Below are 15,398 nucleotides of genomic sequence, written 5' to 3'. Positions count from 1 at the left end.
TCGATGGCCACCAACAGGTTCAAATGTAAGAAAAGCAGGTCCTAATCCAGGGGGCCTGGGATCTAGGGATCATTCAGACAGGCTCAATTGTGTAGTTGTCGTATGTTGGCTTACTTCAGTGATAAAACAAACCTATACGTAATACTTTCCATGTCTCACTGAATCATCGCCAGCCCGGCTCTATATTCGCGTGCTCAAGCACTCCGCTGAACAGTAAAATCTCGTATGTCTCTCATCGCTCGTCATTTCCTCTCGCTGCCCTGCAGCTGTTGCTACCTGCTAGCACCACTAAACTCATACACCCGCCCAAGTTGTCTACTTGAGAATGACCCGTTATAAACAGGAAGAAAATCAACCGTTCTGCATCACGTGTTTCAGGAAACACGCCAGCTCAGCTGTGTAACCATAACATGCGAAACAGCCGACATGCGAACATGCGACCCTCATCATTTGGTCTCGCAATGCAAATGCTGGTGAGCGAACGTTGACATGAATTTTACGGAACCAAGATGGGTTGCTTTTACAGATGAGTTCAAAAGTTAGGGAGATTCGTTTAACAATAAAATAGCATCATTGAAGTTCAAGCATGATATTATTGCCTAATCGATCATGAAACTGTCTCACGCATTACGCGATCCCAGCTAGTATAGTACAGATAATCGGTAGCTATTTATCGGAAGATTAGCTCTTTCCAGTCGGCATTCAGGAATCATCGAATACCTCTTCGAAAAAGCCGCTGCACCACTACGCATCCAGCACCTAATCGTAGCTGAAAATCAAACTATTCCCGTAATATGTCCTTTCGACAAGCTTCTTTTCTCATTTTCATTTCTTCATTGTTGCCACGAATACTTGATACTACAAAGTATGTCATCAGCCTAGTAACTAAATCAGCTTTGAACCCAATGTAACTGCATCATAGTTGTCAGTGTTACCACGCGAGAAAGGAAACTGTCCATTCTTCTAACACATCACATGTCATATATTTCAGCACAGAAAGCCCTGCTCTATCAAAGTATCCACATAGCACCACTGTTCCTTACCCCGCTGCTGCCGGCCGCTCGGTTAGTTCCGGCGCCGGCCGCCGGGCGGCGCTAGGTGTCACAGTGGTGCAGCCAGCGGGGGAAGGGGACCACGTCCCTGACGTGCTCCAGGCCGGTCAGCAGCAGCAGCAGCCGTTCCAGGCCCAGGCCGTAGCCGGCCGTGGGCGGGCCGCCGTAGCGCCTCAGCTGGACGTACCAGTCCAGCCGCTCCGACAGGCCCAGACGGGCGAGTCGGGAGGACAGGCGGTCGGCACAGTCCTCACGCAGACTGCCGCCGGCCAGCTCCCCGATCCGCGGCACCAGCAGGTCCACCGCGGCCACCTGAGGCAGGGAGGCGGGGCAACAGCGACGTCAGCGTCAGCGCCAATGTTAGCTTCGGCGTCGTGATCTTCAATGTCAATGTCACCTTCAGCTCCGTGAGCATCGTCAGCTTCAATGTCAACGATAGTGTCAGCATCAACGTGATGTTGTCAACGGTAATTTCACCGGCAACACTAACGTCACCTTAACCTAAAATTCAGCTTCGTCATTGTCAACCTTCAACGCCAACACTAAACTTGACAACGTACCAAGGTCTAACTTATATCGAAAGTGAGGTAAAACAACAGCCCAAACGAGCTCGCTGACAATGGCTGAATTCGGAAGGCTAGCTGTTTGTTTAGCGCCACGGAAGGTGACCTAACGGCACTTAGCAAAGACCCACAAACCAGTTACTGGAGGTGATCCAAGTCACTGAACGATGCACTAATTGGCACTGGGATAAAACCCCGACTCCCGGACGTTCGGAATACGAGTCAACAATCGGATATGCCAACCACCCGGAGCGGTGCAACTGGTGAGATCACCAGCTCCGCTCAGAGCTCGCCAGTTCTGTCTTCTACCCTGTCAGCGCGCGGCACTTCCCAAATACTCCGCCCGGACCGGTCGGCTGCGAGGGTTGGACGGATGAAGGTGGGGGGTGGGGACGGGCGGGGTGGGGTGGGGAGGTAGATCCGGGTGCAGGCGATCACCAGTCAGCGGCTAATCCGCGCTCTGCGAGCCACTGCAGACGGCCGGACGCCTCGGTCTCGGCCGCTCAGTAACAGCGCCCCGTCAACACCGGCCTCGGCAGGAGGATGATCTCAGGTAGACGAGCGACGGTCAGCGAGCGCTCAAAGCACAGTGGAGGTTAGATGGAGGATAGTTGTGTAACAACTTCCCGCAGCATGCTGCGTTTACTTTACCACCAGCATTATAGTTTTGCTTCGGTTTTTTTTCGGGATAGCACAACTTTTTGTGGGTCAACCACCAAAAGTACGGATGTTTCCGTGACATTTAAGCTCTACCATAACATGCACAGGAAATCGAACCGCTGCTGAACATGTTCAACATACTCCAATGCCCAATGACATTCACCGTCCACTCGTTTCACTATGTTACGGTTTCCCAAGAAAATGCTTGCGTGATGGGACGATGTACACGCCACCGTGTCATGACATGAGGACTGGATGCAGTTGCACAATGCATTTTACAAGGCAGCGAACGTATAATCCTAGGGATATTTAGTGGACAAAGTGGCCAGCGTCATGCAACGCATAAGGAGCTTGGCTGCCATTTTCCCGAGGCCATCAAAGTAAAAAGACTTGTTCACACTTCTGAAGTTCTGCTTACGTTCCCTGACAAGGCAATGAAATATGATGCTTGAACCTATTACACCTCGCTACACCACACATATCCAGAACAGGGTGTCTAGTTCAGTCACAATTTGGCAACCAACACAAGAAATACAGTTGCCTTGCGAACACTGAGTACTTCTGGACACGTGATCCCTCCCGTAACCAGCATATTCCAAAAATAGAGCCCACGGGGATCACTTTTCGGACAATATTCCTGCTACGCACATAAAAAGTAATGACGAGAATCATCCTCGGAGAAAATATCGTCAAACAACACACCATTCTTTCCCTTCTCCCGTCCCCCACCCGCTCTCTCCCTCTCCCCCTCTGTCTCACCGTGTTCTCTCCGCTGGGCCTCATGTAGAACGGTTTCAGCTCCGCCGGCCAGTCGGTCACGAACACTGGTGTGTTCCCCGTGTGCTCCAGCAGTGCCAGCTCGTGCTCCCGGCTCAGGTCACCGTCGGGTCGCGGCGCGGAGCTCAGGTCACCGCGCCTGCGCAGAAGTTCCACGGCCTCTGCGTGGGTGATCCGCGCGAAGGGAGTCGACTGGAGCCGCTTCAGGAACGTCTGACGGACGGCGGACGGTGGTCAACGGGGAAAATGGCAGAAGGAGGAGGAAGTAAAAAGTGAAAAGCGATAATGTGAACACATATATTGCACAAACCGGTTTCGATATTACTTCATCAGTGTGCAAATATATAAATAAAACACACAAAATAGAAAACGTGTGTTTTATTTATATATTTGCACACTGATGAAGTAATATAGAAACCGGTTTGTGCAATACCTATATGTGTTCACATTATCGCTTTTCACAAACGTCAAACTGTCATACCAAGAAGTAAAAAGGTTTGCGTGCATTGTGAATGATAATGTGCTGTAAATATACGAACGACGTGAAAATATTCATCAATGAAAAGAAACAGCTTTTGTCACTAAGTTATGTGGCGCAATAATATTGAGTACGGATGAGCAGAAAAACGCTTACATCGGCAGGTGTAAGAAATTGAAATCTGGTTTGATACGCAGCGGCGACAAGCATGGCCTCAAACGCAATGATAATTATTGATCAACGATAGCATTGCTAAAACTTAACCCTCGCATGTGTGTGTGTGTGTGGGGGGGGGGGTCGGATGGACCCCTCCCCATGGTTTTTCGCGAATAACTTGCGCAAAAAGCGGCCGATCGCGACGAAACTTTCAGTACCCTCGAGTTAATCAATTTTACACCTACTCTGAAAATTTCATGACCCTGATCCAAATGACCTTTGACCTGTGACCTATTTCTCGAGACCATGTTTGGCCGGAATCGCGATTCGGCGTATGTCGGCTCGCATTAGCCGCGCGTTTGCAAGCTTTTCGTGGTTTCAAAGGCTCAAAAATGTGATTCGATGCTGCTCCCATGTATTAGGGTGGATTTCAAGGTCACCTGAAGGTCAGGTCATTGACCTTTGGTGACCTCGGTTCACCTTTTCGAGTTTTACATGTTTCTAAGCTAGTTTTTGGAGCTGAATTCGAATTTAGAAACCATTTGAACGTTTACAAAGCAGTTTTGGTGCCTTCGTAACATATTACGAAGCTGTCAGAGCCGGTTGACACCTACTACGTATACCCGTCACGACCCCTACTGGTTGACCTGACCTGACCTGACCCAAACTGGTCTAAATGCTTAAAGACATCATCTGTGATCAAAACTAACACGATATTCGTGATCAGCACCCCTAAAAAACCCATAGCAGCCACACTTTACGACTTTCTAACAGGTTCCGATTTTCCTGACTTTTGGGTCGTTGACCTGACCTGGAAGGTCAACCAATGACCTAGGACCTTAACCCGCGCCCTGGTGTGGGTCTGAGCCACCTTCGCCCTGGTGGGGGGGGGCCAAAATGACCCCCCCCCCCCCGTCTAACTCGAAAACGAAGAGGGCTAGGAAGACGCGGAAAAAAGCAAACGAAAGCCCATAACAAGTACGTTCGAAAGTATTTCGGTCATTTTTTCGCTAAGGTCAATATTGAGGTCGCTAGAGGTCATCATAGGTCAAATTTCAGTGTTTTCGGTGTTGCCGGACATATTCCGCTGTAGCTCGGAAACTAGAAGAGCTAGAGAGCCGCGGAAAAAAGCAATCGATAGCTCTTTTCAAGCTCTTTCGCCAAGGTTCGTCAGATTTGACCTCAGCTCAACGGTTTGGCCTACAGAGGTCATGCAAGGTCAACTTGGCAAATTTCGTTGAAAATGTTTTTAACTATAGCATGCATTCACGAGAAAATAGAGAAACGATTCATGCACCATCGTGCTTGGCTCGTCGAGACGCGTCGAATGATATATAGTTTGACCTCGAAAGGTCATTTTGAAAATTTGACCTCAGGTCAAGGTCATGACCTTACCGAAATAGGTCATGCTGCATATCATTCGATCCGCATTGACGAGACAAACACGATAAACGTCGAACGGAGTCTCTATCTCTATTCAATAACAAGTAAGTGCAGAAAAACCGCTGGTGACCTCTGGTGACCAGGGAGATGACCTAGCGTGACCTCAGCGAGGTCACAAGCAAATGGTTTCACATGGGCTGTGATTTGCTGACCCAAGACACTTCAATAACGAAATATAGGAACAATCACGCCCGATTTAGCTGAAAAACAACTACTTTTCGATTCTCCCATTGACTTATAATGGGGAGCAGCGATGACCTGACCTGACCTTAGGTCACATTTATAAAAAATCCGAGATAGCCATTTTGTAGAGCTGGGCGACATCTTCAAGTACTGTAAATTTTACATCGATCGGATAAAAGCTGTGCCTTTGAGAGAGCTTTGAACTTTTTTAGAGGTGGTGTCAGTTTTGGTGACCTTGTGACCTGACCTGACCTGACCCGAACCCCCCAAAAAAGGACATGATGTAAAAATGTTGAATAAACAGCTATACAAAGTTTCAGGGCGCTAACTCAAGTGGTTTCTGAGTTATCGCTGAAAAACCACAGGGGGGGGGGCCAAAATGGCCCCCCCCCCCCACCAGGGCGAAGGTTAAAATTGGGTATCATCGACTTCGTCCCGTGACGGGAAACACGCTCGATTTTTTCCGCAAAGCTCTAGCTCGATCAGGGGCCAAACGGCAAGGGTGGGGGTCCAGCCGACCCCCCCCCCCACCCACCCACCCACCCACCCACCCACCCTACACGTTAGAAGCTGGCAAACGCCGCACACATGCGAGGGTTAACTAGGAAAATGACTATTCTCATAATTGATAAACAAGAACGACAGCCAGGTAAATAATACAAATAATACACAGTGGTTTTTGTGCATTTCAAGTCACTGCCTTAGGTTCACATGAGGTCGAAAACGGATTGTGTAGCAAAGCAAAGTTTACCCATGTTTTCCTACCAAAACAAAATCGAAAACCACTGACAAACAACAACCAGGAAGACAATAGCTATCTATTTTACGTCACGTCTGAATTCACGGACGAAAAATATCCATTGTCCTAAGGGTATAATACACTGTTCCAGTTAATGATATTGACTTCCTAATCCTTACAAATGCCAGTAAACCCCAACTGTTTCACGATGATAGTATATTCATCGTATTATGTAGGGCTTCAATAAGGCCGAAAATAAAATTTAGAAACATGATTATTCCTTTCCGAACGAAGCAGCGGATTAAACGAGTGCACAATGGCTTCACAAAATGCAGTTTGCAACATAGCCTGGTGATTAGTTAACCTTCGCCCTGGTGGGGGGGGGGGGCCATTTTGGCCCCCCCCCCCCTGTGGTTTTTCAGCGATAACTCAGAAACCACTTGAGTTAGCGCCCTGAAACTTTGTATAGCTGTTTATTCAACATTTTTACATCATGTCCTGTTTTGGGGGGTTCGGGTCAGGTCAGGTCAGGTCACAAGGTCACCAAAACTGACACCACCTCTAAAAAAGTTCAAAGCTCTCTCAAAGGCACAGCTTTTATCCGATCGATGTAAAATTTACAGTACTTGAAGATGTCACCCAGCTCTACGAAATGGCTATCTCGGATTTTTTATAAATGTGACCTAAGGTCAGGTCAGGTCATCGCTGCTCCCCATTATAAGTCAATGGGAGAATCGAAAAGTAGTTGTTTTTCAGCTAAATCGGGCGTGATTGATCCTATATTTCGTTATTGAAGTGTCTTGGGTCAGCAAATCACAGCCCATGTGAAACCATTTGCTTGTGACCTCGCTGAGGTCACGCTAGGTCATCTCCCTGGTCACCAGAGGTCACCAGCGGTTTTTCTGCACTTACTTGTTATTGAATAGAGATAGAGACTCCGTTCGACGTTTATCGTGTTTGTCTCGTCAATGCGGATCGAATGATATGCAGCATGACCTATTTCGGTAAGGTCATGACCTTGACCTGAGGTCAAATTTTCAAAATGACCTTTCGAGGTCAAACTATATATCATTCGACGCGTCTCGACGAGCCAAGCACGATGGTGCATGAATCGTTTCTCTATTTCCTCGTGAATGCATGCTATAGTTAAAAACATTTTCAACAAAATTTGCCAAGTTGACCTTGCATGACCTCTGTAGGCCAAACCGTTAAGCTGAGGTCAAATCTGACGAACCTTGGCGAAAGATCTTGAAAAGAGCTATCGATTGCTTTTTTCCGCGGCTCTCTAGCTCTTCTAGTTTCCGAGCTACAGCGGAATATGTCCGGCAACACCGAAAACACTGAAATTTGACCTATGATGACCTCTAGCGACCTCAATATTGACCTTAGCGAAAAAATGACCGAAATACTTTCGAACGTACTTGTTATGGTCTTTCGTTTGTTTTTTTCCGCGTCTTCCTAGCCCTCTTCGTTTTCGAGTTAGACGGGGGGGGTCATTTTGGCCCCCCCCCCCACCAGGGCGAAGGTGGCTCAGACCCACACCAGGGCGCGGGTTAATAAAGACAAAAAATTGTTTGCGGTAACCGCATTCAGCCATTTTTACACCGACATGATAAATAATAGTGCAGCAGTGCACTCGTCAGGGGCTGGATAGATCAAAGCAAGGAAAACTCAAGCCTCAGATACGTCAGCAAGCACAGAAAGTCAAATGATTGCTGCCAGTCAAAAACTCAAAAGAAGCAATTTTGAACAAAAATGTGGATAATGAATATGTCTAAATTAATCATATAAAACGGTTCCGCAGCCTTATCCTCGTGTTTTGACAAGAGTAGATCTGCTACCTTTCCTCGCTATGGCAATTTTTATCATTAAAATACACCTATCAGTCGACAGTCACCTCCTCACACAAATATTTTGAAAGCGTGACGAAATACAACCGTCTCGCCACAAATGATGGAAACTCCGCTTAACGTTCACTAACAAGCAACAAATCATATCATAAGAAAAGCCTTCAATAATTCGCTTCAGGCGAGAACGTAATTCAAACTCCCTAACCTGCCAGACATGTATGCTTGTATGCAATATCCATTGCGCATCAGAAAATGATCTGCCCCCTAAAGAAGGAAAGCATTCAGCATTGGAACATATTTCCGCCTTCAATGATTCCACGCACCCACACACTCTTCCCGCCACCAAAGCTCACCAGGTGTTCCCGCCAATCGCCTGGCCGCAGCAGCTCCAGCTCTGGGCCGCAGCTCGCCAGGAAGCTCTCGGTCACCTCCCGGGTGAGCTGCTCCAGGGGCCCCGTGAGCTCGAACAGCTCGGCGGCCGGCGCCAGCTCTGCCTCCAGCATGCGGAACTCGGCCAGGTGGCGGCGCGTGCGGGACCGCTCCGCGCGGAACGCCGGGCTCAGAGTGTATACGTGTGTCACGCCGCTGATGGGGTGGAAGGGGGAGGGGGTCAGACGGCGGGATAATGTCCTAATGAATGACAGCTCATGTGAGCCGTTCATCTACACCCGACATGTTAAATGAGAAATTAAACATAGCTAAAGCCAAGACGTTGATATAGCAGGAAATATAGAAAGCGCATCTGAGCAGGAAGGTCGCAAACGGATCTGAAAGTGGATAACAAGCTTGCCACAAAATCGCTTGAGCGAAGAAGTGATGTAGTAAGCATTCTCGCCTTAAAAAATCAACATTATGCCCAAATCAAGTCAGCTCTTACACCGAACATGAATTTTGTGCCCCTAACGAGACTGTTACTGACGCTCTGCGGTAACTGTTAAAAGCTCAGTTTAAGCGCGTCCTCACCAGGTGACGGCCTCGAGGTGCAGCTGTCCGGACACGGTCAGGTACACGTCCCGCCCGAAGAACGGCCGCTCCCTGTCGTCACTGTCACTGCTGCCATCGCTGTCGGCACTGTCACCGGCCTCACTGCGCCCGGGAGATGTCTGACAGAGCAGAAGGTGACGGTCAGGTCGAGCAGGAGACATTTCCGTTCGAACTCGAAACAGTCACCGTACAATCAGTCAGGTAAACACAATGCGATGTGGCCTAACACCGTGGCCACAACATAAGCTATCCATATGTCACTAACCTATCTATCAGCGCAATGCAAACATTACATACACCATCACTGTCTGCTTAGTGCCTCCCCTTCAGTGACAACCCTCCCATCTTACCGTGACTGTGAACACATGACCGGCTCCCTCGCAGTCATTGGCAGTCAGCACGGGCGTGTCCACCTGCAGGTAACCCTGGCGCTCCATGTGCTCGTGCACCGCGCGGGTGACGGCCGCACGGGCGCGCAGCACGGCGCCGCAGCGCGCCAGCCGCGAGCGCAGGTGTGGGTGCTGCCGGGCCTGGTGCCAATCGGGGCTGGAGCGGGCCGGGAACGGGTACCCCTCCTGTGGACGGCAGAGGGGGCGGTTAGCGTCAGGCGGCGAGTGATGGTCCTGAATTCAGATTTAGATTCGAGTCGACAGAGAGGAGCATAGTGATAGGACAGCTGACAAGGTAGACCAAGTACCTCTAGATCTCTCTTCATTATCAATTATAGGCTTCTGACCAAATAGAATGTACACTTTTTGTTAGACACCCTGTATTTACATCTTGCTTGTTAGCCTCTCGCTTATGTTCACAGCTTTACAGAACAAAAACGTTGCATTTCATAGAATAATAATACAAACACATGGTACGATCTGGTTATCCATCCTGGTTATCCAGGGCAATGGCGTATATCCGCAAATCCTTACCGGCGGGCACGTTTTGACTAGATGGACGTGGTGACATTTCAATTCCGCCGGCTGGGGACGGCTGGGAGTGTGCACAATTTGGCCCGAGACCTGAACAAAACTGTTCACAGATAGACCTGTGAAAGGGCGAAAGGCAGGTGCTGATAGGTGTGATGTGCATTTATACTGCAGCGTAGCTAAGAGCTATGTGTACAGTGTACACTGCATGTTACTGTTGCACATGATATACCAATACAAATACCATTTATTCGGACAAATCCACACAGAAATGGCTTTACAGTTTTTAACCCTCGCCCGTAAACGGCGATCTGCCACCGTCGCCCATGCAGGGGGGGGGGGGTTGGTGCGACCCCCCCCCCCTTGGCGTTTGAAAACGGAGCGTCGTAGAGCTTAGCGGAAAAGACCAACGGATTGCTCTCGCCGAGATCTCGCAATTGGTGGTATATTTTTTGGCCCTAGGTCAACATTTGACCTACTTTTGACCGGTCAAAGGTCAAATTTTCGGAAAAATAGACTTTTTTCAACTTTCCGCGGCGATTGCGGCAAAACGGTGGGAGATATCGACTTGAAACCTTCACTATCGTGTTCCTTGATCAATTCTCTATCGTTTGGTATGTATTTCGTTTCCCTAGCTCTAAAAATGGCGCGTTGGGAGCGCCGGAAGTCGGCAAGGTCACAGTCGGCGGCAGAAATTCGAAAAATCAAAATTTAAATTTTTGAAATCTGATTGTATTTTTGGATTTGGGAGGTCCATTTGCTCCCTATAGAAGCTAATATTGCTGCATATTCCCATTGAGGTGACAAGAATTAGCAAAATAGTGGTTCGGGCGCTTTTCAAAAATAGTACCGGACGCTGTTCCTCTTGTGACGTCATAGCTCCGTGACCTGACCTGACCCGGTCAAGTTTCTTATACCATATGATAGCCAATACTTGCCCCAACATGCATGGGAAGTTTCATCACGATCCATCAACCGATGTTTGTACCACCGGCAGGAAACCTCGGGCGTTGGCACTCAGTTTGTGAAAATCCGGCCGGAGGCTGTTCCCTTTGTGACGTCATAACTCCGTGACCTGACATGACCCGGTCAAATGTTTTTTATCAAAAGATGCGCAAGGTTTGCCCCATAAGGTACCCAAAATTTGGCGGCGCTGCGCGCCGCCGTTTCTGCACTATTTCCGAAAAACCTCAGGGGGGGGGGGGGTTGCACCAACCCCCCCCCCCCCTACATGGGCGAGGGTTAACAGAACTGCAGTTTCACAAACAGCTAGTTATCCTTGTAAAGCGTGCCTTACCTTTTGGGTCTAGGCTGGATGGAATGACAAGCTGCAGAGTCTCTGCACTGAGACCATCATTGAGCGAGGCAAACACCCTGCTCTTCTGTGCTCTGACTGAGCGTAGCCAGCCCTGCAGAAGCCATACAAAACGTCAGCATCCAACACATCAATAACAGGTCGCATGCCTACACTGTATCAAATATCTGCATAAAAGTGGACTAGGTAAATCGAAGCAAATTTTGGAGCCATTTTAGTAATATCACTGTTGCTTTTATAGAGGAGCAGATCTATAACTACAGCAAAGAATCAGAGCAACGAATAGCATCTAGTTAGTTTGTTACCTGAACAGTGACTTTGGTCTCATCAGGAGAATGCAGTGCTCTTGACACTGATCGCTGCACATAAGTACAGCAAACTCTTGTCAAGCCCACCATTTAGGCAAATGTATCTGAAACAGAGATCACATCAATTGATCAATACTTTTGCAGTGACTTAGCTGCAGACCTCGAGTTTGTTTGCCATTTGTATGTTTATTTGGGTTTAGGGGTGCGTTGAGACACCGAGTTTATCATGCACCCATAACTTCCTGCCAGTTCTAGACACCTCCTGAACTTAAGACGAGGTAAGAACTGCCTCAAAGTTAAAAAGTAACGTATATGTCATACAGATACCCACAGCCCACTTAGCCCAGCAAAAGGATGGGCCACTCACTGAACTCATAGGTAGGGACAGCTTGCCGACAAACAGTTAACACACGGATGCAGTGAGCCATCAACAGTGGGGTGCCTGTTACGCTGGGACGAGTACCGTGCGTTGAAACAAACGAATGATATGTCCTGGGACTGGTGGACTGGGCTAGGACGAGCTGAGTAAAGCACCACAGCTACCCTGGGACTGGCAGGCTGGGGCGGGGCCAGTGATGTGTCCTGGGAGTGGTGAACTGGGATGTGTGCTGTGCCCCAGAATGGCCGGCTGGGCCGGGACACATGTGATTTCCCGGAACTCTCAGAATAATATAAGTGCCTACTCATACTGTTTCCCTCACGCTGAATTGCATCGAGTGACATGTCCTAGGATAGGTGAGTGTAGCTGGGACAAACAAACTCTGTGTCTAGAGAGTAGCAGGCTGACTGGGACAAGTGCTGTGTCCAGGAGGCGGGAACGGCGATTGGCAAGCGATTGGCAGCCCAATTCAGTGTGGGATGATACAGAATTCCGGCCTGGCTGGCACTGGCACAAGTTAATGGAGATTGTTGGAGCAGGCTAGTGGTTCGAGACTGGCGAGCGCCAGCGAGGGCTGGGCAGCGGAGCATCACCTGCTCCGGCACATCAGCCTCTTCTCAGCACACGATGCAGAGCGCCGCGGCGCACCACTTGTCCGGGAACTGCTGACACGCCGCGGAGGGGAGACGGCCGATTCGGTGCACTTACTGGAGCCAGCGGCCCCAGTGGCCCGCCCTGGTGCACCGAAACGGCGTCCTCTCGGTCCTCACCGGGGATGGGGAGCGGCAGCGTGCTCCCGAAGAGTGGCTTGAATAGTGACTCGGACCAGTTGTCGCGCTATTGACGCGAGGCCGCATAATGAACCCCCCGGGTCAGCGAGCGGGCGTAGGCGTGCCCCGCAGCCCGCTGCATCGTGTGCAGAGAGGGCGCCGACACCCCGGAGCATGTATTGCTCAGGTGCCCGTGCCTGGCCGGCGCCCGCCTGCGACTGACGGGCAACATCCATATCCGACCGGAGCAGCTAAAGGACGGCGAACTGGTGGCGGCCTTGGCCGCCGGCTACCTCCGCCACAAGGAGCCCCTCATGGGGCTACAGGCCGACCCCAGCCGGCCCTGAGGGGAACACCAACAACAACAACAACAACAACAGCGGGCGTCGGAGCGCAGGGCGACCGCGTGTTTCGCCAGGTCGTCCGCGCTCTCATTCCCCTCGATCTCGCAGCAGGCAGGAACCCACTGCATGATTACTTTGCAACGCTAGGTAATGTTCAACAAGGTCTTCCATACCTATCTCCGCACCGAGGGTGATGTCCTCACCTGGGCGGCCGTGGCCCGCTCCTGCGCTCAGTAGACTCAAGGTGGCTTGCGAGTCTGAACGCGTGACGACAGGGGTGAGGGACGGCTAGTCTCGAACCCTCTCCAAAGCTGCCCGCAGAACGTATCTGCTGCTAGATTTCCCAGCATGTCAAAAAATTTGGTGACCGCCATTTGTTGAAACATTATGCGGCTGCTGTGCGCAGAAAAATTCAGCGGCCACCATGCTCGGAATTCTACGCAAGAAAGTTATGCCAGACATACGCTGAAATTTTTGCCGCAATATCGCCACTACGCTGGCCATATTCTGCATAACATGCAGTATTTTTCCACTCTGGGTGTCCAGCATAATGAATGGATGTTTTCTAGTCTGGGCCTAGCATGATAGTTGGGCCACAAAAACTACTGATTTGTGCTAGTCTCAGTTTAAGCTACAAAACTACTATTTCAGTTCAAAACTACATCAGTGGGGGAAACTGTGGTCAAATCTTCTATTTTTGGAAGCCTTCCATTTTTGGAAGGACCTTCCATAAATGGGTATGCATTTTCCAAAAATGGAAGGCTTCCAAAATTGGAAGGTCTAATCTCAGTGTTCCCAACTGTGATTCACATTCTTTGATTTAAGTTACGGCCTTTTTAAATGTGTAACATTAATAGTTGATTTTGTCATTTATGATCATTGATATAAGGAGAAGCAGCAGTGCTAGTGTTGGTAATACAGGCATGCTATGTCAATGTACATAGTGATATAATAGCATGGTGTCCTGGCGCACTGCTCTCTTTTTCTACTTCTAGAGGACACATAGAAATTCAGAAGAGAAAACAGCTGGTCAATAACCAACCAGGAGGAACACAGCTATAGCCCTGACAAAAAATGGTTTAAATTAAACTTACTATTCCTCATATAAATTGAAGATTCATGCTCCTTCGATAGAAAGTAACACGAAAAACGGCGCAGCAACGCCTATTTAATTCGTCCCATATTCCGGAAAAAACATTGAAAAATGACGAGACCTCCACCCAAATGTTTGGCAAAAGCCTTAAAAAATTGAAATCAACCACACAATATGCTAATAAATGCAGAAAACGGCAACAAATACAAGTTTTACTCACCACTACACTCCCGAAACCGCCGCACTCTGTCCAGACAATTCCGCACTGTAAATAAAGTCGGCGGTAACGAACAAGCATGGCCCGTCACTAAAGTACTTTTAAGGATATTTACTTTTCGTTTTTGATGCTTTTTGCTTACAAAATGTTTGATAAAGTCTTATAAAACCATCGTTTGTCGGTAAATTTTTGTCAATTTTCCACGACTCATTACTTTGAAAAATTACCTAAAATACATCCACGCTAGGATTTAGGCATCCACGCTAGATTATGGACACTTCACTATGGCGAATAGAAAGCGACCAGGGGCGATAGTCGCATTTGCCTCATGTTCGGCGGAAATCGGTAAGTTCCAACATATGCGCAACATTTTCTATATTTGGGTACGATGACGTCGTCAGCGTACCCATTTTTGGAAGGTGCGTACCCATATATAGAAAATCCTTCCAAAAATGGAAGGCTTTCTAAAAATGGAAGATTTGACCACAGTTTCCCCGACTGACATGGTAACAGTGGCATATTTTTAAGAGATTCTGCCAAATATAAATGAATTACCTACCTAAATTTAATGCTGCCATTTCTAAAATAGTTAATAGGAATACAAAATATCACAATTTCTTTATAGGATTAGGTGATAATACTGATACAGGCAATAGCAACACATATAAAAACCAATTACCTATCCCCCACTAACTCAACCTCTTTCAAAGCATTATGATTTTTGTTGACAGAATAAACGTCACTATCACGCCGTACATGTAACAAAAGTGGTAGCAAATTTGGTAGCTCATTGCTGCAAGTTTTTATTACTTGCCAAAGACTTCATCTTGAAAGACTTCAACGGAATATTTACATCTGATTTCAAATTAAACTTATTTAAAACTTATAATTGAGCAAGATACCGTTTTTACAATATTTAAAACTGAAATAAATGCTTATTCAGAAAACAAGAAAACTAGGCGGAAACGGCGCACTTCGAAGGTATCCTACACCCACTGAACTCTATAATGTGGACACGCCTAAGAGCTGGACTTTTTGATGACGTCTTCGGGTGACGTCATGTCGTGTGTGACGTTTCGTGAGCAGGTAAGGAAAAGTCACCACCGCTGGCGAACATTGGTGCGGTAAATGGCAAACACAAATGCTGCGCAGAAAAGACAAATGTGT

The 15,398-nt window shown here is 48.3% G+C and overlaps 1 protein-coding gene across 3 annotated transcripts; it reads right to left on the bottom strand.

Moving 5' to 3' along the window:
- Positions 1 to 956: 956 nt before the first annotated feature.
- On the bottom strand, positions 957 to 14,957 carry LOC122373960 (probable asparagine--tRNA ligase, mitochondrial). Of its 3 annotated transcripts, XM_043352418.1 has the most exons (10): positions 14,791 to 14,931; positions 14,235 to 14,279; positions 11,426 to 11,532; positions 11,103 to 11,214; positions 9,809 to 9,924; positions 9,236 to 9,460; positions 8,865 to 9,004; positions 8,255 to 8,486; positions 3,035 to 3,265; positions 957 to 1,364 (listed from the first exon to the last, which is right to left on the bottom strand). In XM_043352418.1, exons 3-10 carry the CDS (start codon positions 11,516 to 11,518, stop codon positions 1,095 to 1,097), a joined length of 1,419 nt encoding a protein of 472 aa, XP_043208353.1. In that variant the 5' UTR covers positions 11,519 to 11,532; positions 14,235 to 14,279; positions 14,791 to 14,931; the 3' UTR covers positions 957 to 1,094. The 3 variants fall into 3 exon arrangements, with proteins under 3 accessions (XP_043208353.1, XP_043208354.1, XP_043208355.1); XM_043352419.1 differs by lacking the exon at positions 14,235 to 14,279 and having other exon boundaries at positions 14,911 to 14,957; XM_043352420.1 differs by lacking the exon at positions 14,235 to 14,279 and having other exon boundaries at positions 14,795 to 14,902.
- Positions 14,958 to 15,398: the final 441 nt, after the last annotated feature.

The sequence above is a fragment of the Amphibalanus amphitrite genome, unplaced genomic scaffold, assembly GCF_019059575.1.
Source record: "Amphibalanus amphitrite isolate SeventyFive unplaced genomic scaffold, NRLGWU_Aamphi_draft 001579F_arrow, whole genome shotgun sequence".
In the NCBI taxonomy this organism is placed as follows: domain Eukaryota; kingdom Metazoa; phylum Arthropoda; class Thecostraca; order Balanomorpha; family Balanidae; genus Amphibalanus; species Amphibalanus amphitrite.
This window is presented reverse-complemented; position numbering and strand designations above follow the sequence as displayed.